The sequence below is a fragment of the Benincasa hispida genome, chromosome 8, assembly GCF_027475165.1.
Source record: "Benincasa hispida cultivar pf3 chromosome 8, pf3_genome.v1.1, whole genome shotgun sequence".
NCBI lineage: Eukaryota > Viridiplantae > Streptophyta > Magnoliopsida > Cucurbitales > Cucurbitaceae > Benincasa > Benincasa hispida.
In genome coordinates this window covers 28085726-28113090 of record NC_143485.1, presented here as the reverse complement: position 1 = coordinate 28113090, position 27365 = coordinate 28085726, and the positions used below count along the sequence as shown (strand labels likewise).

General features: G+C 34.4%; 3 protein-coding genes and 1 long non-coding RNA gene across 4 annotated transcripts; 1 reads left to right on the top strand and 3 right to left on the bottom strand.

Moving 5' to 3' along the window:
- The first annotated feature begins 2459 nt into the window (after positions 1–2459).
- On the top strand, positions 2460–2792 carry LOC150034480 (uncharacterized). Its single transcript, XM_090316755.1, has one exon. It carries the CDS (start codon positions 2460–2462, stop codon positions 2790–2792), a length of 333 nt encoding a protein of 110 aa, XP_090172881.1.
- A 2756-nt stretch (positions 2793–5548) lies between these two features.
- LOC120082561 (uncharacterized) lies at positions 5549–7804 on the bottom strand. The gene is made up of 3 exons (XR_005483224.2): positions 7140–7804; positions 6573–6685; positions 5549–6507 (listed from the first exon to the last, which is right to left on the bottom strand). It is a non-coding gene; the product is annotated as an uncharacterized LOC120082561 (long non-coding RNA).
- A 964-nt stretch (positions 7805–8768) lies between these two features.
- On the bottom strand, positions 8769–18593 carry LOC120083176 (E3 ubiquitin-protein ligase COP1-like). Its single transcript, XM_039038805.2, has 13 exons — positions 18010–18593; positions 15730–15807; positions 15304–15459; positions 14094–14450; positions 13351–13508; positions 13182–13247; positions 12665–12743; positions 11143–11298; positions 10948–11046; positions 10377–10481; positions 10053–10232; positions 9492–9602; positions 8769–9394 (listed from the first exon to the last, which is right to left on the bottom strand). The coding sequence occupies exons 1-13, from the start codon at positions 18400–18402 to the stop codon at positions 9227–9229; spliced, it is 2106 nt and encodes a 701-aa protein (XP_038894733.1). The 5' UTR covers positions 18403–18593; the 3' UTR covers positions 8769–9226.
- A 4759-nt stretch (positions 18594–23352) lies between these two features.
- LOC120082577 (ubiquinol oxidase 4, chloroplastic/chromoplastic-like) lies at positions 23353–26934 on the bottom strand. The gene is made up of 9 exons (XM_039037814.2): positions 26593–26934; positions 26138–26333; positions 25942–26035; positions 25257–25372; positions 24922–25030; positions 24586–24654; positions 24418–24489; positions 24297–24344; positions 23353–23769 (listed from the first exon to the last, which is right to left on the bottom strand). Exons 1-9 carry the CDS (start codon positions 26739–26741, stop codon positions 23540–23542), a joined length of 1083 nt encoding a protein of 360 aa, XP_038893742.1. The 5' UTR covers positions 26742–26934; the 3' UTR covers positions 23353–23539.
- Positions 26935–27365: the final 431 nt, after the last annotated feature.

The window sequence follows — 27365 nt, the reverse complement described above, 5'->3', positions numbered from 1 at the left end:
GTGAACAATGAAGAAAGGTTGAATTTGAATGAAGAGAGAAAAACACAGAAACCTTCCTTAGAGTAACCACATACACTGAAGCTGAAAACTCTACCAAATCATTTGAAGTACGTTTTCCTTGGCCAGAATGAAATCTTGCCAATAATAATATCCTTTGCGTTACCGGAAGAAAAAGAAATTGCGATGCTCCGTATTCTGAAGAAATATATTAAAGCCATTGGATGGACGCTCGCAGATATCAGAGGTATTAGCCCATCGTACTGCATGCACAGAATTCGGCTCGAAAAAAACCAGAAAGGCTCGATAGAGCCTCAACGCAAACTAAACCCTGCAATGAAAGAGGTTGTTAAAAAAGAAAGCATTAAATGGTTAGACGCCGGCATCATATACCCTATCGCCGATAGCATGTGGGTTAGCCCCATACAATGCATTCCCAAGAAGGGTGGAATGATAGTAGTCCCCAATGCAAACAACGAGTTAGTCCCCATGAGGACCATCACTGGCTGGCGGATTTGTATGGACTACCGAAAGCTCAATGCGGCGACAAAGAAGGATCATTTCCCTTTACCTTTCATTTCTCAAATGCTCGACCGACTAGCACGAAATGACTATTTCTGTTTTCTTGATGGGTATGCGGGCTATAACCAGATTATGATCGCACCAGAAGATCAAGAAAAGACCGCATTCACCTGTTCATATGAAACATTCACTTTTCGTCGCATGCCTTTTGGACTATGCAATGCATCGAGCAGGTTTCAGAGGTGTATGATGGCAATCTTCTCCGAGTACCTGGAAGACTCAGTTGAAATCTTTATGGATGATTTCTCAGTCTATGGGCAAACGTATGAAGTCTGTTTGAAAAACTTAGAAAGAATATTAAAAAAATGCGAAGAGACTAATCTGGTGCTGAATTGGGAAAAGTGTCATTTCATAGTCAAAGAAGGAATTGTGTTCGAGTACAAGGTTTCAAAGGATGGGTTAGAGGTGGATAAAGCAAAAATTGAGGCCATAGAAAAACTTCCACCTCCAGCAAATGTGAAGGCTTTAAGGAGTTTCTTAGGACATGCAGAGTTCTACAAACGATTTGTGAACGACTTCTCCAAAATAGCTCGACCGCTGAATGTGTTGCTAGAAGCTGACAGACATTTTGACTTTGATTCACACTACCTCACTGTATACAAAGCACTAAAGGATGCATTGACTACAGCGCCTCTTTTGGTCGCACCCAATTGGACAAAACCATTCGAGCTGATGTGCGATGCCAGCGGCTATGCGATGGAGGCAGTTTTAGCACAGAAGGAAAAGACAATGTTACACCCTATCACATATGCGAGCAGAACATTGAACTCCACGCAGGCGAACTACACCACTACAGAGAAGAAGCTTCTAGCGATAATCTTTACGATTCAAAAATTCAGATCTTACTTGTTGGGATCCAAAGTTATAGTCCACACTGACCACTCGGCAATAAGATATTTAATGACCAAAAAAGATGCGAAGCCGAGGCTAATTCGATAGGGCTAATCCGATGGGTTCTCCTACTCCAAGAATTTAATATGGAGATAATCGACTGCAAGGGAACGAAGAATCAGGTCGCTAACCATTTATCGAGATTAGAGAATCCTGAAGTGGATCGCATTCAGTCAGAGGTGAACGCATCCTTCCCAGACGAACAGTTGCTTAAAATTGAAGAACTACCCTGGTATGCAGATATTGTTAACTTTTTGGTCTGCAAACAATTTTCGAAAAATTACACATTCTACCAAAAGAAGCGACTCATTCATGAATGTAAATTCTACTACTGGGACAAGCCAAATCTTTACAGAAGGGGACCAGACTAGATCTTGAGACTCTGTGTTCCAGATACTGCTTTTTAGCGCATACTTTTTCAATGTCATGACTCACCCTATGGCGAACATTTCGGGGGACAATGCACAGCAGCAAAAGTTTTGCAAAGCGGGTATTACTGGCCAACTCTGTTTAAGGATGCACGAGACTATTCTATGAAATGCGATAGGTGCCAATGCACTGGAAACATTTCAGAGAAAAATGTGTTGCCGATGAACATCATATTGGAACTGGAACTTTTCTACGTCTGGAGCATAGATTTCATGGGACCATTTCCACTGTTAAATGGTCATAAATACATTCTATTGGCCGTCGACTATGTTTCCAAGTGGATTAAAGCGGTTTCATGCGTCGCAAACGGTGCGGCTACAGTCTCAAAATTCTTACAGAGAAACATCTTCACTCGTTTTGGCATCCGACATGCCATAATAAGTGACGAAGGAACCCACTTTGTCAATCATATCATTAACAAACTGTTGATCAAATACAATGTCCATCATAAAATCGCCACCACATATCACCCCTAGACAAACGGACAAGCTGAGGTTTCTCTGTTAGAAACCAAGCTGATTTTAGAAAAGGTGGTGAATCCCTCACGGAAAGACTGGGCCATGAAGCTTGACGATGCCTTGTGGGCATATAGGACTTCCTATAAAACGCCCATAGGCATGTCCCCGTATGCATTGGTGTTTGGGAAGACATGTCATCTACCGCTGAAATTAAAGCATAAGGCGTTGTGGGCAGTGAAGAAGCTTAACTTTGATCTGAAGGCTGTAGGGGAGGAGAGAAAACTTCAGTTACTCAAACTGGATGAATGGAGACTACAAACATATGAAAATGTCAAAATCTACAAAGAACGTACGAAACGTTGGCATGACAAGCGACTGTGTGAAAAGAATCTCCAGGCAGGTCAGAAGGACTTACTGTTTAATTCTAGGCTATGACTCTTTCCAGGGAAATTGAAATCGCGCTAGTCCAGACCATTCATAATTAAAGAAGTATTCTCGCACGGAGCGGTAGAATTGACAAACGAAGATGGGACCAGAGCATTTAAGGTAAATGGACAAAGAGTCAAGATGTATCATGGAGGAGATTTCCAATGCGAGAAAACCTCTGTGGACCTAAGGAATCCAGAATAAAGAAGAAACGTATAGTCCCTTCGTTGATAAGCGACACACATTCATCAGGGACGAATCCTTTTTTGAGTATCCTTTTGATATTTTTCTTTCATGAGTCTAACTTACTTTTTGCATGATCACTACTCTTTAGAATTGCCAGCTCTTTCTTTCATACTTTTTATCCTCTTGATATTTATCACTCATCGTAGTAAACGATTGCGATGAAGCAATGCGATAATCTCAAACACATGATCGGTTCAGTCAGCCTATCGCAATCAAGGAATCAGCCCATCACAGGAAAGGATGCGATCAAAAGAGATGTGAGCGACAAAGTAAATTTAGGGGTTGTGTCTTTCCTTGCCTCATCTTATTTCAATTTTGCACTTCTCGCATTTCAGTTTAATATTGCTAAATTCTATTATCGTATCCTCTTTAGTTTGACTCAATCTTGAATCTTTTACTTTATCTGGTCGCCGCATTCTCCCCGTGTCAATTATGACTTCAATGATGAAATTCATGTCTTTATTTCTTACTGCATGTACTAGAGTCAGATCAATTTCAGGACAATCGATTTATGAAACATTTCTAAAATTTAGCGGTCTACCAGTTTACCTTCAAAACTATGTTTACGAAATTTTCTAAGTCCATCGCATGAGTTATTTCGTCTCTCAGTAATGAGGACATTGCTATGTGTTAAATTTGGGGGTGCTAGTAATGTTATTTTCAACCTTGTTACTTTTAGAAATTCAATCCAAGATATATATATATATATATTGATATATTGATATATAAATTTTATATGAAGTTGAGATCGGATCCTGCTCGTAGTTGAATGTCTGCATGACACCCGTGGCAGCAAGCCAAAACGAAGGTGGGAATCGTGATTATCGCATAAACCAAGTGATCGCAACTCTGCTGCCAAATAAAGAGATGGGCATGAGTTTTGACTGAGAAAGAGCGCCTTGCTCGTAGTTGGATGCTCGCATGACACCTGTAGGGGAAAGCCAAAACGAAGGTTGGACACTCGGATTAGCGCAAGATCACAAAACGAATATCTGAATCGCGCAAGAGTCAAAATCACTTGAACCCCCTGGTTTGAGAAAGTTTGAAATAAATCATGCGATGCCCTGGAAACGAGTAAAGTTTTTTTTTAAGGTTAAACTTGCGGTCCCTAAAGATTAGAAATATTAGGAAAAGATCAAGATAGAAATTAAGAAAGCATTGGTTCATGAAATTTGAATAAGGCACCTTGAGAAGTCTAAATAGGGTAAAGGCGGGTGAATTTTTAAAGAAAATCTTTAGTTTATGCTTGAGGACAAGCATTGTTTTAAATTTGGGGGTGTAATAACTGGTAGAAATACAAGTTATTACAGCTCAAATAAGTAAAAAAATGAGAGAATGCAATGGTAAAATAGGCAATATCATGTCTGAAAGTGCCAAACTGAAAAGAATTGTGATCGCAAGCACTCATCGCATAAAAGCAGTTAACTTATCTATTTTTGTGCAGGTACAATGCGATGGCGCATATGATATTGCGATCCAGAGGCACAATGCACTTGAAGTTGCGATCGTGAGAAGTTTTCTTGAAAAGGTGATCGCATAAAGACCTCGCATCAAGAGACAACATAATAAATCGTGATGGGACGTGAAGCTGATAACGGTCGATTCCGAATTTAGTTGACAAGCCGTTAAAAGCCACACTGTAGCAAGTATATTGAACTTTCGGTGACTTTTAAACGACGCAACAGAGTAGAAAAATTGATGTTGCCCATCATTGCAATCATTTGAAAGAAAAGTTGTCTCACCTTGAAATCTATAAATACCGAAGGCCACCAGAGAGAAGAGTTAGTTAGTCCATTCACGCACATACATATACATATACATAGAGGACGAAGAGAGCAAGAAGACGAGAAGAAGCCAAGAGAAATCGCTCCCGGATAGATTGAGAGATTGCCGGAAAGTAACACAAAGGAGAGAGGGACAACCATTGTGAGAGCAAGAATCCACATCTAGAACAGAGTTGAAGTGACAAAGAGCAGTGTAAAAGGCCACGGGAAGCAAGACATTGCTTACCAGGCTTGTTATCTCTCAAACTATTTGCTATTTTGTATTCAATACTTTATTTGTAGAAAATGGAACCTTCATTTCGATTTATGTTCAATCTCTCCATACCATGCATGAGTAGCTAAATTTCTGAATGGGTTGAGAAGTACTTAGCTAACATGACTTAATATTTACGTTTTATGTGATCATCTTGTCTTATGTATGTGTCATTCACCCTTTAGATGTACTTGAGAGAGTAGTCTAAAGATAGAATTTGGGCTTGAGAGAGTCGGATTAGAATCTAGGCTTGGGAGAGTCAAATTAAATCGTATAAGCAAGAGTAGAAACTTAGGATTAAGTTTTATGTGTTATTACACATCGCATGCACCCTAGAAATAGGAATGGTGGTATGCGGTCACTTTGTCTTATGAATGCATCATTCATCATTTGGACATACTTGGGAGAGTAGTCTAAAGACAGAATCTAGGCTTGGGAGAATCGGATTAGATCGCATAAGCAACAGTAGAAACTTCGGAATAAGTTTTATCGACTGTTTAGCATATACATCGAATGCGTCCTAGAAATAGGAATTGTGGCATTCTGCATTGAGAAATGTAGTACTGATATTTGTGTATAACATGATCGCATAACTTGTACATAATCTTAGGGAGTGTTAGCTAAACCCCTTCTCAACCCCTTCATCGCATACTTATTGTAACTCTATGCCTTCTTCAACTCTGCGTTCAACTCCGTCGCATAGGAAAATTTAATCAAAACACTATCCACTTCTTTTTTTACCACCGCAATAGAATCAAAGAGTTTGTCGCATATCTACTTAACAGTCCATGTATTCGACCCTGGACTTACCTGGAAACCTAAGAAGGTTTATACTTGGGCTTTGTTAGGAAAACTTGCATGTTCATCGCATAATACACACATCATCGCATACTCACACCATCGCATCATAATTTTATGCATCATGTTGTTTCCCCATGACTTTGTGATTGTTGTTCTTCATTGTCTTTGCTTTCATCTTGCACGTTTTCACACCTTCAAGCTTCTCTTCTTCCTCTTCATACTCATTACTATCTTGTTCATTCTGTTTCATTATTTAGTAATTATATTATGTATATACTTTACAAATATACTGTAATTAATAGATTATTTCATAAAATCTACATTATCATACATTTCCCTCATGTAGTTCATGTTGCTCTTCTTCTTCTACTACGTCCTTTCTCCTTTTCTTATTTAGTTCTATTTTATTTTTTTTTCACATCCTGCATCGCAATTTAGATCTATAAGATTTTCAACCCTTAACATTTCTTGTTGGCCTTGCTTCTTTTTTTTTTCCAAATAATCCTGACCTTGCTCTTTATCCTTGGTTTGTTTGCTTGAACTTTGACCTCTATTGTAGAAGCATCGCACTTTCGTTTGTTGTTAGTTATTGGAGTTGCATGTTTTTTGTTTGATCCCTCGTCATTATCTCTGTTTTCCCCTGTTTTACCTACATGGTCAAAATTTGATATTTTGAAATACATTAAAATAAAATTAAAAACATACCTTGTCGTCACTATTGAGAACTATTGGCCCTTTGCTTGTTTGTTTTTTTCTACCAGTTATTCCAGTTGCTCTTAATCTTTCGTTGACTCTGCTTCTTCCTTCGACTTTCATAGCTTGTAATATTTGATTAATAGTAAACTTATCAGTTTTATACAAACATCCGAAGGGCGAGATTTTATATCGTTTTATTTAATCGTTTCTGTTTTCGACTCCTAAAAAAATGGCGTTATTTTATATCCCAAAAGATTCGAATCTAAATACTTAACAGTAAAACCAATATTAAATCTTTCATTTTTGAAAAAATAATGGAATATTTATATATTATATATAAAGAGTTTTGGTCAGCACTGTTTTCATCTCTTCAATGTGCAAACAAGAGGTAGACTAGATTGCAATGCATGGATTAGAAGAAATTTGGGAATCGCAATGCTCTCCGAAATTAGAAAATTTAAGCAAATTCCAGACCTAAGCAAATTGCATTCAAGAAAATTTAAGCAGTTTGCAATCAGTGAAGAGCTTAAAGTAGGCGCTTAAAAGGACTAGAAAAGTCTCAAGAAGTTGAAATACCGTGGAGAATACCGCAGAAAAATATTTGATAGTCCCTTGAAGTTGCCGCTTGAAGCTGTTTTGAAGGAGCTTCAATGTCGAAGGTCAAACGTTTGAAGCTATCGAGAAAGTATTTCTTCTCTTGAAGTGAAGGTCTTTTTCTGTCGAACCCTCCCACCTTTCTTCTTGCCGGTGAACGATTGTTAGGTAAGAAATGTTTTGTTAGAATTTTGGTATAAATTCATTGATTATCATGTGAGGTGTGATGGTGGATTAGACCCCTTGTCAGAATGGAATATGTAGTGTGTGATAAGAATAGGTAGAATTTGTAGTGTGTGATAAGAATAGGTAGACTGTATTTGTTGTTTTCAAACAATTTTGAAACACTCAAATCTTTAGAATTCCACTGGGAGTAGTTTTGACAATTGCTAATCTTTATTTTTTAATTTTATATTCCGTTTGCTATTTTTACAATTTTAATAAGTTTTTGCTATTTGTCCAAATGAAAACTTAAATTATGCTATTTATCTGGTTAGCCCTTGTTTGAATTGGAAAGATTTACAATCCAATTTGGATTGTGTCTAAAAAGTTTCTCAACTCGAAATTACCCAACACATGAGCATTCCTACTCTTAGCCACAAAATTGAAAGTTAAATCATACAAGATATGTTAGATTCAAAATTTAGAGTTGAAATTAATAAACACTTTTTAAAGCACACAAAATTAAAAATTCAAGAGCCTATTTGATATAAACTTCAAATTTTAATTTGATCATGTTTTTATAGATTAGTTCCAACCATATTTCCATCTACATTCACATATCATAAATTCTAAGTATTACTATCAACCTAAGGATAGCTGGTTAAGGTAAAGGTTCAAATTATCCATCTTTAGATTTTTGTTGAACTCAAAAAAGTAAACAGCAAAAAGATTTGATATATTAGTTCAACAATATGGACAAAGGGATTCAAACATCTAACATGTAGAACAAACACATAGGGAGAATTTAGTAACTTTATTGTTTCCCATTTCTTGTTTTCTAGTTTTCAGTAATAGAAACATAGATATATTTATGTTTGCTAACAAAAATCAAGAGCAAAATTGAAGATTTTAATACATTCCGAGTGAATTTGAAAATTTTATCAGAATTAGTACGTAATTGAGAATTGCATAAAAGTAGAGACCATATTATATCTTTAACCAGAAATAATTATCAAAAGTTTATAATATCTCAAGCAATTCAAATTTTAAATTAAAATGCAGAATTTATACCTCATGGTATTCAAGTCCAAACCAGAATTAAAGATCAAAAATTAAAACTTTGGTCTTATTTCAGTAAAACAAATACATTACAAGTAAACAAGTTTAATAATATTTAGAAATAAGCAATAAAAAAATATAGATAAACTTAAAAGCTAAAAAAAAGAATTGAAAAATAAATTAAATGGGACTGTAGGGCTTGGAAAAGGCAGTGTCCCCAACATATTGGAATTGGAAAGAGAGAGGAGAAAAATAGAAACAAAGGGAGGTGTAATTTGACATTATATTGCCTTGCCTCCCCCTATGTTTCAGCTAAAGTTCACCAAATAAAACAAAGTAATTGAAATTCAATGAAAGAGTAAATGAGAATGTTGCATGTTGTTGGCAAAATTTTACATGACAATAATCAAGTTTAAATTTCATTTCATTTCCTTTACACAACTTCCAAGTATTTAAGAATGTCTACATTTGTCTCTCCCCATCAAAGTTCAATGGTATAATATACAAACATTTGCAGTATTCAAACACTATGTATTGAACTCTTTTTCAACTCTCCAACAAATAACCATTTCATGCTAAACTTAGCTTGCAAATAATCACATAATTCTACCAATATTCCCACTACCCCTACCCAAAAATTGAGAAAAGAAAGAGGTGGAGTCCACATAGCATTGCACAATCCACCCTTTCCACAGATGTTGAATGAAAACCAAATTTACAAGCTGATATACATGAAAGTAATATCAATATCACCATATACATAGATTGAGGGCATGGAATTTTGGTACCTTCTCATTATTCTTTTCTTGTCCTTTCTTTGTCTCTCAAGTCATTTCTAATGCTGTGATTCAGGGTGCAAGTACCAGCACTTTGATTGTTCCTTGGCTGTTTGCTGTTAAAATTGTTGGGCTGTCACTCTTCCAACAAACAGCACTTATGAAATATGAACCTGCATCTTCATCATTATCTTCCAAATCTGAACTAAACCTATGCCAAGCCATTGGTTTTGATATTGCCTGCAAGTAAATTCCCTTTTAATATCTTGATCATCTTTATAACAAGCAAAAATCTATCTAGCTGCAAACAAGGAGGTGAAAGAATGTAAATGATAACCTTGTGGTAAATGAAAACTTCATTAGTTTCACTGCCGCATGCTATGTATTCACTGTTTACTGTTAGACCCACAAAATTCTTCTCGTTTGTATGTCCTCTATACACACACAGCTGAAAAGAATAAGGAGACAAATCAGTATTGATATACGTCAACTCTATATGCACACAACTAAAATGTAACCAGTTTGAATATATATGTTAGTTCTCCCAGTTGCCAACTTTTCATCATAACGACAATTCTAGATCCGCTTAACAGAGAAAGAAAGGTTCTAAATTTATACAAATCTGAGAGGAAGAGAGAGAAAGAGAGAAGAAAAGGTGTCTAAGCCATAACAACGACAGGATCCCTAGTTCCAGCAAGCACAAACCACATCGTGTCATTTTTGAAAAAGTTTAAAGTAGAAAATTTCCACATGGTTTTATGCTTTGGTTTTCAAACCTGTAGTGGGAATTGGAATTGGCAAGAAAGACTAATGAGTGAAAAAAAGAGAGGAGCACAATTTTCATGAAGATTAACTTCTTTTGGATGTCAATGGATAACATATCAAGAAGATAACTCACAGGCAGATTTTCCTTTACATCCCATAATCGCAAAGTGCTGTCAGTCGATGCAGAAGCGAGTTCGTTGTTTGACAAGAATTTCACATAAGAAACAGCTTTCTTATGGCCATTAAAAACATGCAGAGGTTGGCTGATATTTCTCAAGTCGTAGTAGTGGATATTATGATCAGCGGAACCCACCTGAAAATGCTTAAATGTCAGGGAGACAAGGATTTCCCAAACTGTGCAAGCAAGGGGTGTTCACGATAGTCAGGAAATCTTCGGTCACACACACACACACACAGTATTTATGATATTTGAGTAAAGAGAGCAAAATAGACATACAGCCACGTATAAGCTAGATCCTGGGTTGTATTTGACAGAGCAAACATTTGCTTTCATGTCAATGTTAAACACACTAGCTTCCTGCCTTGTGCACCAAATTTTGACCTGTTAAAAGAAAGAGAACAATGCACCTGAGAATAGTTTCAGACAAAAAATACTGAGAAGAACCTAGTGTTGTAACTTGGTGTTAAAAACAGGAATAGAACTTGTTTAAACAAAAACCACCCAGAACTGACCAAACTATTAACCCTTTGACCCAGACTGAGTGATGCCCCATTGTATTGGGCAATTTCTACAAATCATGTGGTAGCAACAGTTTTAGAATGGATCCAAAATTATAATGGTGAATTGACAGATACGACTCAACAAAGGATAGCATTTTCCAAGTTCCACAGCTGACAAGTTAAATATCCTCTGCCACAAATTTAACCAATGAAAAAAATGAAAATTTTGCATAGCAGAAATTAGGGAATTCCTGGTCAATCTTCACTTATGGGCATCAATCACAAATCCAATTTTGAAGATCAATAATCTTCACCAACTCAAAAGGGTGTTTGCTTCGGTCAAATACCTTACAGTCATCACTGCCGGATACAAGCATGGAAGGTTCAGAACGTGAAAAATCAACACTCCAAGCTCGTTTTTCATGTTCTTCATACTCCATAACACTCTAAAAGGAAAAGAGCCTGTTAAAAAAGAGAGATATGACCAAATAATGGAGATAATCAACAAACTAAGAAAACTTTAAATAGATAATGGTCACCACCTGACGAGTATTTACATCCCAGACAGTTACTATTCCTTCATAATCACTACTAGCAATATGACTTTTTGTATATTTGTTCCAGCTCAAGCAGCTAAGTTTCGATCGTGTAGACATCTCCACAACGGGAAAGTGAACATCTGCTGGTTCATTTACTACCTGGAAACAGCAAGTACTATTGATATTTGGTAAATCATTTATATTTACATCATATATATTAAAATTAAATTTAAAAATAAATAAAAAAAAAAAAAAAAAAAAAAAAAAGATACCAGCATACATGTGGCTATGAGCCATAACATAAAACATCATGCAGAATTGTGTACTGTATTTCCCTCATGGATGATCAATGCAAAATCACAACAATTTAAACAAAGATATACCTTATAAGTTGCATTAACCAATATTTTTCAGTTGTTTTCCACATTCAAGTATCATCTTTGATACCTTACATGTCCTTAACTTCTTTTTTTCTCTTTTGAAACAACACGTGTTATTACCTTACTAATAAAAACAACTAAGATTCAGGATTTATATCAAGAAAAATATAAAACAAACACCTCAGTTAATACCATGATCCGATCACCTAATATTTGATCAACTTATATACTAAGTCCTCTAAAGCAATCATATTATATTTGAAAACCAACATATCAGGGAACATTGAAAAGGACTGTACATCTTCACTGAATGAGTGCTCAAACCTATAATTTCTTATATTTTTTATGACAAAATCAATAAATATTTTTAAAAAGGTTTATTTCACTCAATTCTACAAAACCTCTAAGAATTAAGACTATCTCATTATTAATAATACTACATTTTAGCATGTATAAAACTACCTATATTCTTTAATTGTGCACCTCACAAGAAAAGCAGCTGAGCCGTGCTTAAATTTCTATTTTTTGTTTGTTAATTATCAAATTTTTTGTTATGAAACCAATAAATAATTCTAGAGGGTTAATTCCTCTCAATAATCTCCTACAAAACTACTTCTAAGACTTCCATATCTTATTATTATAATACTATATTTTTCTGTATATATAAAATTTATCTACATTTTCCATTGCACATCTCACAAAAAAGCTCTAGCTGTTTTGTTGCCTAACGCTTAAGCCCCAAATAACTAGTGTGCTTTCAAACGACTCATATTTTTAAAAACATTGAAATTATGTATGTTCATTTATCACTTTTGTATGTGAATTTGGAGTATTGAAAGTAAAGTTCCCCATTCCGAGACTTTTGGGTTCAGATTTCCTTAACATCTCCAGAGACATTAACATTTCCGTAGATTGACTCTTACTCTTACAAAAAAAACTTTGCTAAACGAATGAAAGAAAATTAACTTTCAAAACAAACAAATGGCTAGCAGAAAACAATTCCAATAGCAAATATGAAATGAATATTTAAAACATGAAATCACAGTATCACCATCTTCTGTATCCAATTGACAAATTATATTACATGTGTCTCCCTAGCTATTAATACCATTCAATTTTTCAATGAATGAACAATAAATCCTTACCGAGCTAAACTCAAAAACCTTGATGCAACGTGAGACACCAGCAGTTGCAAAGAACTCGTCATCACGATCAAACTCTATACTGAAACAAGAATGACATGATTATCATTTCCGAAATTTTACAACTGAGGGCAAATCCAAAAGAAAATGGACATGCACTTATCTCAGTGGAAGACAAAATGGTAATTGAAGAAGGTTCAAAACTTCAAAGTAATTTATGAAAATAAAAGTGAGTCACAAGAATCTCATTATTTCAAAATTCGTGACAACTATGTGGTCACCCTTGACATTGTGAACAAAAAGTTTCAGATAGCTTAGGGCAAAAAATAACTTCAAATTCAACTAAACTTATCTTTTAATTTAAACCAGATTTCTACTATCGGCTAAATATTTAAAAAATGATGTATCAAAATTAAAATGTATTATGGTTAAATCAAGTATTAGAATGATCAAGTAAAATAATTGCTTCAACAGAATCTCCCAACCCATAGGAATGTATAATGTAAAACCAATCACTCACCTTGATACAATATTTGCAGAATGAAAAAGATCGCCATGTCGAAGTTCCGCAATGACCCTCAATCGGCTAATCCATAAAACGTGTGATAAGACAGAAGTAAATTATGACAGTTAACACTCACGAGAGAAACCAATGCCAAATAAATGAAATAAGCAAATAAAAATTGTACCTATATCGCATAAAAGAAGTTAGCACAGATTGAAAATCTTCAAGAGCTGGATTATAACTTTCTCCACTGCTGAACTTTATATCCCTATCTTCTTGTTTATACAGTTGCTTCCTCCAATTTCGTCGTTTTTGCAGATAGCAATCTTGCAATTCATTAAACTATACAAAAGGAGATCCTAATGTCAATAATTGAATCAAAGAGTAATGTAGGCATTCCATTTCACGTTACCAGTGCTATTTCTTAACTTAAGATCGGCTGACTAAATGACATCACAAGATGGATTTAATCAGCACAGACAAGCTAAAATTTTCCTAATTTCACAAAAAAAAATAAAATAAAATAAAATCAATATGCAAGAAAGAGAAAATAAATCAATGTAGCCCTAAACTAGATGTTCGTCAAGTTTTGAAAAATGTTGAGAGCATTCAATTAAAAACTTGAAAATCAATGCATTCACCGGTTGGAAATATGGAATAGAAAGAGAATTACTTAAGAGCTTGAGAGTCATGATGCCAAAAGTATACACCACTAGAACCAAGAAGCAAATATCTACAATATTCACAATAACCAACAAGATTGTTATTTCAGAAAATACTAATTAAGGATGTTAAATAGACCATCTCCAAATCACAGAAATTTTGTTAACAGAAAGATGCCCATTTGTGTTTGACTAAGAAGCCAGACTGTAATAAGACCATTGTGATAGCTTTTCCATAAAAGTGGAATTTAAATAAAAGTTTTACCTGTGTATGAACCCGCCTCTTATTTGCTACAGTTAGTCCAGATTGTGCAACAGAATGCAAATCTGAACTACAATAAGCATCTTTTCTGAGTGGTCCCTGGGAGCTTAATTGTATCTTCGCATCTGCTCTAGGGTTGGGAGAATTCCCAGAACTCACCCAGCCTTGTGACCGTTGGGCGCCACTATTAATTCCATTTCCATGCTTGTCGATTAATGAAGACCGTGATTTTGTGGATATAGTGTCATCGGCCAGCATTTTCATTTTTCCCGAATACCTTTCTTTAGACCTATATAGTTCCAATCTCTGTTTCTCCACAGAGCTAATGTCTTCCTTAATGTAGTGAAGATCAGCTTGTATCTATAATGAGAAAATAAATAAACAATGAAGCAAATCAACAAAAGATATTATTGAATTGATCAATGAGGGAATCTCTGTATTTATAATGGGAAAATGCTTGGTGCATGCACTGACACTCAACCTTCTACCATGCACGTGATACATTCATAATCCATTTACATACTCCTATAAAAAAAATTATACCCTTTTCGTAGATGTAAGTTAAATTTAGCCAGACTCCACGTAAGGTTGTACTAAAATATGGCGTTTCCCTGAAGGCATGCAGCAAAATCGTGGACGTATTAACAAATGAGTTAAAGCATCAACATAAAACTAATTATTTAACCGGTAGACCATTGTCCGAAACAAAGGAAAATAAAAACTCAACAATGTTTCAAGTAGATAAAAAAATTGTTCTGAGAGTTTATTGAAATTTAGAGTTCCATAAATTGGAATTTAGATGCCCTGGACAAATTTAGTTGTTTACAGACTACATACTTAATCTCACATTAATCAAAGTAGTTTGTATTTCTTCCAATAAAATTAAGACCATTTTCAACTTGATAAAGTTAAATTTACTCGAATTCTAAACATCATGGTATTCGCACCTCTTTATTAGATCTAGTGATGACCATCTTTTACATACTGCAAAGCAGCCAGTCAAATTACGGACAGGATAACCAACCAAGTCTCAGGGGAAAAAAAATAAAGAAAACGACTTTTTTCTAATAAGAACACATAAAGTTGTTCATGTACCTTTTTTGTTTGTTGTTGTTTTTTAACAAAAAACACTTCTCATTGAAGTAATGAAAATTCATATAACAATTTATAACAAGCAAGAAACCAAAAAAATGCCAATTAAAGTAAAAGAGACCTCATTGAGCTCCTCGAGCTTTTGCTTTCTCAAGCAATACAAGAAGCCAAGTAAAATTTGCATATTAGTCTCTGCTTCTTCTTGCTCCATTTTTCTTTTCTTCTCAGCGAGGAGGGTTAAAAGTTCTTCCAGATCCTTTATTGACATGTCACATCCCTGATAAAGGTGACAAGAAAAATTCAGCTCGTTGAATGATGAGGACAATAGAAGGGAGATTAATATTAGGAAGTTTGTACTAAAATCCACACAATAGTAACTGTAGAATTACTAGTATGGCAGCAGTCAGCTAAGAAAACTATATTATCCTTCAACCCTATGTCAAAGGTAACAATGCACACCTTTATGGTTCATTTTTTATTTTTTAAACAGGAATGATGATGAGTAGTAAATTCTGAAAAAATAATTTGTAACGGAAATTGTGTTAACCTTTTGCAATGCCTGATGAAGATATCCAAATTGGGATGTAGACTTCTTTATTTGACGAGCAGAAGTTTTCTTTAACAACTGCAAAAATTGGTACACAAATAACTATGAAGATGCATAGCAATATCATAATTCAAGAATGCAACTTAAAATTCTAAAAATATTGTGACACAGTCACTAGACATAAAGTCAGAGCACGGGCATAAGAAATTAATTTCAACGAAACATGAAGCTCCCATAAAATATCCTTTTCCTTTTCCTTTCTTTCTTTCTTTTTTTTTTTTTTTTTTTGGATGAAAACAATAACTTTTATTGAGAAAGAATGAAAGAATACACAGACGTACAAAAAAAAAAACCCACAGAAAAAAGGGAAGCTCCCTCTGCAAGGAGGAACTCCAACTAAATGAGATAGTTCCAATAGAATAGTTATAAAAGATTTTTGAAATTGAAGCCCACAAAGAGACATGCAAGCGAGTAAAGGACCAAATCTCCCTCGGGTCCCTTTCCACACCCCTAAACACCCTACTATTCCACTCATCCCACAAGACCCATAAAATCACACACCCCCGCCATCCATAAAAAACAGCCCTTCTCCCCAAAAGGTAGATTGAGGAGGAACTCCTCAATCATAGCACTAGCATCTCTGTGACAAACATACATCATACCAAACGTCTAGAAGAATAAATCCCAAACAGTACTCACAAAATCACAACACCAGAGAATAAGTCTTCCTCCGCCTTCCAACAAAAAAGCTTAACAAGCAAAGACAACTTCCTCGCAAGTCGATCCAAGTTGGTGTTTAAAATATCCAATTATGAATACCAACTTGAACATAGTTCAACTAGTCAAGACATTAGAAAACCTCCATTCCAAATATGAATCCTTACTCTTTGTTTGGATTGAAATATAATCAAAATTATTTTAGGTAATTCATTAAAAAATAAATAAATAAATAAATAAAAGTTACAAATTTGATCATTATGATTTAGAAAAAGTTAAAATTTAGTCTATATAGCTTAAATTTAACCTTTATTGTTTGTTAAAAACCACATGGACTAAATTCTAACTTTAACCAAACCATAAGGATCAAATGTGTAAATATAACCCCCTTTTTTGTATGAATGCATTATTGCATAATCATTCAGTTGTGATCAAGGTATCATCAGCATAATTGGGTAAATTAACATTGCAGTCACTAAATATAAAACGTCACAATACTTTAGCTTCAAGCTGAACTACTGGATAATGAAGATTTTGGGAACTCCTACCATGTTAGTAGCCTATGGCACAAATTGTAAAGTCATAGCTTATAGCTGATATGTAACAGACCGTTTGTTCAGTAAAGCTACATTTGGTTAGTCATCTGAAAAAAAATATTTAGAAACAAGAGATTCAATTAAAAAAAAAATTGTATTTCATTTTTTCAATGTTTCTGGATGTGTTTCGTAGCATATTTCAAAATTGGATTCCAAATTTTTTTAAAAAAAAATGTTCATAATGTGTTTGATAATATTCTTTATAAACCACAAAATAGTTCAAGTAACAAAATTATTATTATATTAAATCTCAACTACTATTATTAATTAATGAACATGTATTTCATGTTATAAATTCTGCATAATTATTGTTTTACAATATCATATCATTTTTAGTATATTATGTTATACTATTTATTTTTACAAGAATAAAATAAGTTTCCAATATGAAATACTATACTTCTAAATGTTTTTATCTTTTCTTCTAATGTAACCCAAATCTAGATACACTGAAAAACATTTTAAAAAATGTTATTTTTAGATCTTCACTATTTGGACCACAGAATCCATAAACAATTTTCAATATATATATATATATATATATATATATATATATATATACCAAATGAATTAGCAAACACACATAGAATCTAGATTGCACACCAAACATATCCTAAGAAACTTCACAGATCTAGGGGAAGACCTGCAACAATCTAAGAAATTAAAGAAAGATAGTTTCACCTATAACGGATGACTTCATAATTATAAAAAACAGCATTAAACAATCGATCTCTCAAACTATACAACGGTCTCCAGTGCAACAACAGTCTTAAGTGTCAAATCTTAAGTACCTTGTCACCCACATATACTTGAAAAACGTAAAGTAACATGTGATTATCAACTAATAATGATGAAAATCAAACAGAGACAGCAAGTAAGATTGAAAAACTGAAAGCTAGGAATTAAGATCCAATTCAAGAGACGAATGAAAATGAAAACCAATAAAGAGAAATGAAGATCAGCAAACCTTATCAAGCAAAATATTGGGGAAAATGCTGTTACTCCTGAGAAAATGAGCACAGCAAGGACAATCACTCTTATTCCGAAGATGAGTAACAATACACATATAACAAAAGCTATGTCCACAAGTAGTAAGAAACGCATCTTTAATGATCTGCATGCAAATAGGGCAAAGCATATCCTTATCCAAGTCATCGGTATTCGACTGAGACGCAGGCGCAGCAGCATTGGCATCCCCAGGCTCGAATTGAGGAGGCATAAGGTCGGAGGGCGGCGGCGGAGGAGGAGGCGGCGGAGGAGGAGGAGGAGGAGGAGTAGGAGTAGGGGAAGCGGTAGAGTCGAGAGTAGAGGGCTCAGGTTTGACAGTAGGAACCAAAGCTCCGATGGAACCCCCACCCATAAGTGAAGATGGTGAAGGAAGGAGAAGAGATATGGGAAATTATGTGGCTGCCATTGAAGGGGGGGAGGGGAGGAGGAAGGGAGAAAAGGAGAGGTTTAAAGAAGGAAGAAGGAAATGGAAGGGGTTAGCGATTACCGTACGGAAGAAGAAAGAAGGGAATCAATGAGGTTAGTGAAAATGGCAAAGGAAATGAAGGCGTGGCTTTGTGGACAGATATTTTTGTGAGGGCCAAAACTGCCCACGTTACCCGCCTTATTTCTTCCTCTTTTCTTTTTTCTTTTTTTATTTATTTTATTTTTCAAAATAATGTTTTTTTAATCCTAGTGTTATGTTTCTCAACTTGTTTTCAAATAAAATAAAATAAATTTTAAAGTTGAAATCCATCTCGGAATTTTCGTTTTTTTTTATATTTAAAGAAAAAAATTATTGTAAGGTGCATGGATGTGATTGGGTTCTCGCATTATGTTACTAAGGAAAATATTAGTCACTGGTGCATCAAAAAAAAATTGTACAGATGACCTTAATTAGGAGTCCACTTCAAATTTGGTCCCACTTTTATAAACAAATGAAATTTGACCTTTTATTTATAAATTTACCACTTTAATCATTCTTTTTTCTTCCTCCTTCCTCCTCTTTTTTGCATCACTTTTTCTTTTTTTTCTTTTTTTCCTGCTTTTCTTCTTCTTCTTTTATTCTCTTTTTCGTTTCTAGTGATTTCTATCGTTTACTCTGTCCTCTAAGCAATTTCCCTTTTTCCTTCTATGACGATTTCTGTTTATGTCACCCTCTTTTTTTTTTTTTCTCTATTTATTCTTTCATTCTGCAATTTTTTCCAAAGAAAAAAAGTTATAAGTGTGTTGGATGAAGGATAAGACGAAAGAGAGAGGAGTAGGGAGCAGGAGCAAGGAATGGGGCAGAGAACGGGGAGCAAGAGTGGGGAGCGAGAAAATGAGAGGAAGAACCTGAACAAATGAAAAGAAAAATGGAAGAAAAAATTTATTGTTGTGTCTTATAAGGATCAAGACGAAGGAGTGGGAGCGAGAGCGATGAGTAGGAGAGAGGAGCGAGAGTGGGAGTTAGACCTAGAAACAAGCCCTCACACATGTTTTGAGGTCAAATGGATAGTGGATGACGTCAATAGATGGACAAATTTCAAACGTTTTTTTACAATGAGGCCAAATTTCGAATGGACTCCTAAATAGGAGTCATCCGTACAAATTCCCCTAGTGCATCCCACCATAATATCTAATTAAAGTTGTCATGTAGCAAGCTTTTTTACAAAATGTTAAATTGTAAATTTAGCCTCTCTATAGTTTGGAGAAAGTTAGAGTTTATTCCCTATAATTTTAAAAGTTAAAATTTAGTCTCCGTGATTAGATAAAACCTCATAATTATTTGTTATAGATAAAGTTCTCATAAATAGTCCCTACAACTTTTTATCATATTATAGGGATAAATTTTAGTTATAAATCATATAGTCTAAATTCTTATTATGTCTAAACTATAAGAAACAAATTTGTAATTTAACATTCATAAAAATATATATACTTTTTTTTAAAAAAAAAAATCCTTTGTGATTGAAAGAGATGTATAGAAATGAATGGAGTTTAAGATGCATCTAATATTGAAAATATTTGTTTGGACTCTTTGAATTTCTATTTTGTACTTGAATTTTAAAATGTTACATTTACATCAATGAGCATTAACTTTATTTTAGTTTTGTAAGTTTCAAGATTTATGTTTTTAACTTTGATTTTCACTAATTACTCACTTACAACCTTAGTCTTAATATCTAGGGCAAAATACAATTTTAGTCTTTGAAGTTTGGAGTCCGTGTCTATTTAGTCCCTGAAGTTAGAGTCTGTGTTTATTTAGTCTCTGAAATTTTCAAATAGATACTTTAGTCCATATGAGTCCGTTCAATTTTGTTGACTAGATTTACTGATTCGAAAAATTTATGAACTTAGATCTCGTTTGGTAACCATTTGGTTTTTTGTTTTTATTTTTGAAATCAAGTCTATTTCATTCAATTTTTTTACAATGATTTGCAATTTTTTTAAGTATAATGGTTAAATTCTTAGCTAAATTCTAATAAAAAAGCAAATTTTTGAAAGCTATTTTTTTAGTTTTCAAAATTTTGCTTGTTTTTTAATGCATTGGTAAAAAGTAGATAACAAAAAATTTGAACGTAAAAATTGTATTCATATACTTGATTTTAAAAAACAAAAATAAAAGATGGTTACGAGACATGACTTTAATAATCTTTATTTAATGTTTCTTCTTCCCCAGGTTTTCTCTCTCTCTCATCATTCTCTGTTTTAATTGTCGCCACCATTGTTGCTGAAACTCAAGGTCGCTAATCTTCCACTCGAAGGGTTTATGAAGATATTTCAGAAGAAGAATATAAAATCTTTCACCATTTATCACTCATTACTTGAGGCGGTGACCTTCTGTTACTGATATAAGGAACAAATGATTATTGCAATGGATCGTGGGAGAAACCCATATTTCTCATACCCTTCAATTTCAATATCCTGTCTGGGAGTATTTCAGCTTGTGTCTTCCATTAGAAGATTGAAGAATCATATCGCTGCTCAGCAAAGTTTTCAAATTTAGAGCACATTCCACGTTTTATGGCCTAAGAGAACACTAGAAAACTTCCGATCATGTTTTTGAAACATGAAGATGACATAATCTGGACATTTTCTTAGCCTCATTTTGCAGTAATTTATGTTCTCCAAATGTTAGAGTCCATTGAATTTGGGGTTTAAAGAAATTTCAACCCCCTCCTCCCGATTCAGTGTTTAAGAGAGCAAATTCCACCAAAATCGAACCAAAAAGCGGCCCATGAATTCATGTCAAATGGTGAAAGATTTAGATACTTTTTCTGAAATATCTCCATAAACCCTTTTATTAAGAACATCATGTGACCTCGAGTTTGAGCAACAAATGGTGGCAACAATTAAAATAGAGAATGATGAGAAAGAGAGAGATATCCCGGGGAAGAAAAAACATTAAATAAATAATGTTAAGTATAGTCAACAAAATTTAACAGATTATATCATATTTCTGTTAGTCAACTAAATATCGAAAGAGTCTAGGGACTATTTAGAATTATTTTTCAAATCTCAAAGATTAAAGTGTTTGTTTTCTCTGGAACCAAATAGATATCAACTCCAAATCTCAAAGACAAAAAATGTATAGATGAGTTAGAATTATGATGTGGAATACACGTACTGAATTAAAATTTTAAAAATAATAATGAAAATAAAATAAACACTATCTTATTGATAAAAATAATTCTAAGAGCTAAGGGGATGTTTAGGACACCGAGTTGAGATTAAATGTCTGGAGTTCATATATTTGTGGAGTTCTTATGTCTGTATTTCGGGACATAGTTATTTGGTATGAGTTAATATGTATGTGTTGAACTGGGTATCTAATAAAGTTTTTTTTAACTCTAAATAATATACTTTTATGATTATTATTTTTATTTTGAAACTTTTTTATTTAATAACTTTACCTATCTTTATTTTAATAAAATATGAATTGCAATTTTTTTTAATTTTTCACCATGAATTGCATTATTATCTTCTTCTTTTTCTTCTTCTTCCTATTGTTACTTTATATTTTTACTATGTCAATGTATTTTTTTTAAATTAAATAAATCTTCCCCATCATTGCAACAACCAATGGAATGTTATCACATTTCTCCAACAGTTTCACTTTCATTTCCTCTAAATTTAGAAGATCATCAGAGAACAAATCTCTTTTTTTCACTAATTCTTGCTGAAAAATCTTCTAAATTTTATTTTCATTTTATAGTTTTTTTTTATTATATGTTACATACTTTTCAACTACATACATACTTTTTGTCTAAATATTCTTAACATTCATTTGATATGTGAATTCATTACGTACAAATATTGCATTTAATGTAGACAAAATAATACTTTTTATATAATCAACAACCCTATAACATATTTTAACAGTCACCAGTCTTATAGTAGTCGGAAGTAATTGTCGAAGTTGATTTTTGCTGAAGTTTGTAGTCAGAGATGATTGTCGGAGCCTAAAGTTGGTCACATGAAGGTGTATTGGAGTTAGTTGTCAAAGTTTCTCATCGGAGGTGGTTTTCGAATCTCTGAGTTGGTCGGGCGAAAGTGGTCGTTGAAGTTGATCATTAAATATGATTTTCACTGGAGATTTTAGTCGGAGGTGACTGTCAGAGCCCAAAGTTAGTCACATGAAGGTGGTATTAGAGTTAGTTGTCGGAGTTTGTCGTCGAAGGTGGTTGTCGAAGCCTCGAGTTGGTCGTTGGAGTTACTCACTCAAAGGTAATCATCAAAGGTGATTTTCATCGGAGTTTGTAGTCAGAGGTGATTGTCGAAACCTACGAAGGTGATTGCTGAAGTTGGTCATCGGAGTTTATTATCAGAGCCAATTGGTCATCGGAGTCGGTAACACAAAGGTGGTTGTCGGAGTTGGGTCCCGGAGGTGGTTGTCTGAGGCCAGAATGGGTTGTTGAAGTTGGTTGCCAGAGTTGTCATAAAAAATGGTTGTTAGAGTCCAGATTTTGTCGTCGAGATTATCATCGGAGATGGTTGTTGGAGCCCTGAGTTGGTCGTTGAAGTTGTCAACGGAGGCAATTGTCGGAGCTCGAAGTTGGTCGTCGGAGTTATCATAAAAAATGGTTGTCGGAGTCCAGGGTTAGTTTTCGGAGTGTGACAGTGGTCGATAAGTGGAACCATTGAAAACATGGGAAGAAGGGAGAGTTGGGATGGATTAGTAAAATATACCAACTCAACTCCACCAATATTTAGTATTGGTAGGCCAAATAATAAGTTGGTATATTATACCAACTTAACTCAACTCATGTTGATAAGTCAAACACCCCTGAATATTGAACTATAACTCATTTTTCATTCATTTTTCATTGGCACCATTGCGTGATATTATAAATTTGAAACTCTATAATTGCTATAATCACTGTATTACAAAGATAGGCGCAATGTCACCTTTTATAAGATTATCAAATCGACCTTAGATTTTTTTTCCTCCTATATGATTGTGACAGAGATATTTGCTGTGTGAACCTAGTGAACTTACATTTTCTTTCTATGTATATATATATATATCACAACTTTTGCTTTACCGGATGGGAAAAAGTAATGGATTTCTTTATACAGTCTACAATGCCTTCACAATCTGCTTCAGATAGGTTGCAGAGTGGCTCATCATCTTCAGGACAGCTCTCTGAATAAGAATGTGGCGACCGGAGATTCCCGTGCGATTGACAGGCTCTCATCGTCTTGCAATGCTCAGCTTCGTCGTCTCTGATGTTCACAAACACATCGTACAAGCTTTCTAGAATAACAAAGGAAAATCAGATCAAATATAAAATTGATTTTGAAAGATTAAATGTATGTCATGGAGTGATGTTGAACATGACAAAAGTACTTTAATCATTTCAAATTCACTCTCAACATAATCTCGAGTTAATATTTGGTCAAGCGAATTTCAAACACAGACAACGCAGATACAATGGACCCATCTATCACCAACATCAACTATAACCTATTATAATATCATCTAGTAATTTGAAGGCTCCTAAGCTCTTCTCTCCTTAGAACTTAAGGACATAGTAGTACAACCTAGAATTTGGCTCATTTAGTAAACTGAGGGAACTTAAACTTCAAATAAAAGAGAAAATAGAGAACCGCATACACATGGTTGGGGCTTCTACTCTTTTTACGAACCTTTATTTACTATTATTCTTTTTGTTTTTGGAAAAAGAACATTTTCCTGTTTAAAACATGCCTTCATGGCTAACATATTATATCATGATATTTGTACTATGAACTACAGTAACTAAACCAGATTTCAAAATTTACCTATTTTTGGTCTTCGTGATTTGGGAGCTCTGGAAGTTTGAAATTCATCTGAATGAAATCGATTTGTTAGTGTCAGTTTAAACAAAAGAACTGTGCATGTGGTAAGAAAGCTAGAACTAACCAAATAAGTATAAGTCTCCTTCAGTGTAATACTTCACAGCAACCTCGGGAGCAGGCAATTTTTTTAACTCCTCTATAGATAACCACGAGGAATGGAACATATCAGAATGATATTTTCATTTGAGATATAATGTCAACTATAAGAAAATCGAGATCGCATCCAACATACCTCCTTGGGCCTTCAAAAATTTATCATAAGTTGAAAATGCATGGCTTTCAACACATTCAGAAAAGTGATCTGCAGAGAAAGATGTCATAGAAGTTTAAGACAACAGCACTCGCAAGTAGAAAGGCGTCCCAAAGTAACCAGCCATTTCTTATTGTTTTACACCAAAACGGATGCCAAACTGAAATTTAGATTTTATTTCCTTTGTAAGTTTAAGCCAAGCCAATTCTCTGTTTCATGGTATCTTCTTACAGTTAAAGAGTGAACTGAACAAACCCACAAAAGGATGCAATAAAGAGAGTATATGCAGTTTTATTTATCAGCTCCAACAATACTTACATGCCATTCTTGGGCTAATCATGTACATAAATACTGTCATAAAATAATAAGCAACAGCAATATGTTGAGCAAGAAAACGATCAAACCACCAATCGTTGCCCCCCAGTTCCTGCACTCAAGTCAGAAAAGGAGTTAATTTGTTCAATAATTCAATGGCTAGATGGGTTCACCAAATAAAGCCGTTCGCAAGATAGTTGAAAAGGAAAATCTTGTAGGAAAGGCATTTCTTACAAAGCCTTCATCTATCACCAATACAGTCCAACATACTAGGGCAAACAAAAAAGGGATTACTTCCAACTCTAGCCAGGATGAAATCATGACAAGATAATCTGTACCTCCATGATCAGCAAGTGATGCATCTCATTCCAACTCTCAGCAAAATGAACTTTCAGATAATCAGCTCTTCTCCACCAGCCAAAACTTTCATACATATGTAGAACTGACAGAAACGCTGCAATTTAAAAGGGAGAAATTAGAAACAACTGCAAACTAGGCACTACTGTACTCATCCTCAAATAAACTAGTAGCAGAGCCACTTCTTTTAAATTATACACCAATCTGCCTATCTATTAGAGAATCCAATTTTGTGTGCATGAAAATGTTCTTCACTAGGTGACATAAAATTGTTTTTATAGCCTGCCAAACTGTATTCAGATAACAGACTTTGCCGGTAATGAGAAGAGGATAACTTTTGATTCATGATCTAAAACCATAAATTTGAAAACAAGGGATTCAATGAAAATTAGAGTTATATTTTATGTTTCCACTGTTTCCGAGTATGTGTTTAGGATCACAAAATCCAAAAGAAATTTTCAAAAACATATCTGTCAAATGGATCTTCACCAAATCCATTTGATTAAATGAATCTGAAATCAGAAAAACAAAATCCGGATAAGATACTAAAAAAAACTTAAAAGTCGCACAATTCTTATGATAATTACAGATTAGCTCTGTTTCAAGGAAGAAATAAAAAAAGAAGTTCCGATCAAAGCGGTAGGCTTGAAGAAATTAAAAGCTCACCAAAATAGGGAACCCTTGCAATAGTTTCCAACACAAAGAACCTTGCGTAGTGTCTATCGTGGTAAAATGCGTCAAGAATTCTGATTACTGAATCCTAGAAAGATTAATAAAGAGGAGTCATGGTTTCAACCTATCAAGTACTGCAGAACCAATTATGCACAAATGAAGAGCAGTGATCAATTTGGACTGAGTTTACCGTGAGAAAAACATTAACGGATTGTTCAAGCTTAATGATCCACTTATCAAAGCCATTGGAGGGTGAAATTTCTGGTCCTTCGTTACTGCCTCCTTCCCCGTCTTGAACAGGAGAAGCCTTGGGAGGAAATGAATCCTCCACAACCACTTTTTCCTCATCTTCCTTTAGAACTGTTGCCAGCACCCGACATGATTTTCTACATCAGATACCAATCACAATTGATGGGGAAAGAAAAATGATAAAAATGACAGAATCAAACATTCTTTCAACAATTTATCAAAGAAAGCAAAACGAAATCGGGCTTAGAAATTCCGAAATCAATCCCAAAACTGAGTCCTGGAAAAACCCTTTTCAGCTCAGTAAGAGACATTTATACAAACACAACATGCGGCAATCAATGAACCAGATAAAATCCAAAGCTGTAGGTGTTAAAGAAGCATTTAGAGGAAGTCTACCTGGAAATTAAAGGGTGTGCAACGAAGGAACGCCGAGGGAAGGAAGTGGGGATTCTGAAGGAGGCGACATTCTTGGTGTTGTTTGGCTTCAATTGGACGGAGGAGATAGCAAAAACTGCGGAAGAGAGAGAAGACCAAGCAGTCGACATGGCTTCGGAGCGAGGGAGAGAATTTGGGAATCAAGCTTGGAATGGTGGAAGAGAAAGTGGGGAAGAATGAGGATGAACCAGAGAAGAAATCGGCAGTTGGCACTTTCCCGAGGCCATTTCCCTTGTTTGCCAACCTTCATCAAGTTTTATTATTATTATTATTATTTTGTGTTAGATATTTGAACATTGGATTACAAAATTGCTAGTGGGTTGATTTATATATTGCAAATTTCTCGTCTTAGAATCTAGTAGCTATAATTAGATAAAACACTCATAGTCTTTATCTTAGAAACTATTTATGATAATTTTATCAAATCACATAAAATATTTACGAGATTTTATCAAATCATGGAGATTAAAATCTAACTTTTTCTAGACCAAAGAGACTAAATTTACAATTTAATCATTTATCCAATATAATTTAGACTAAACAATAATAATAATAATAATAGTAAAAAAGGACGATAGAGTCCGCATGTGTGTTGACTCTCGTGACCTCAACAATGACGGTCCTTGCTCATCCCCTAGGCTTAGTTCACATGTTCTTGCTTAGTTCGTATGTGGCAAGCAAGAAAAACGTTCCTAAATCCCAAGCACCCGGTTACCTTTTTTGTTTATTATCCT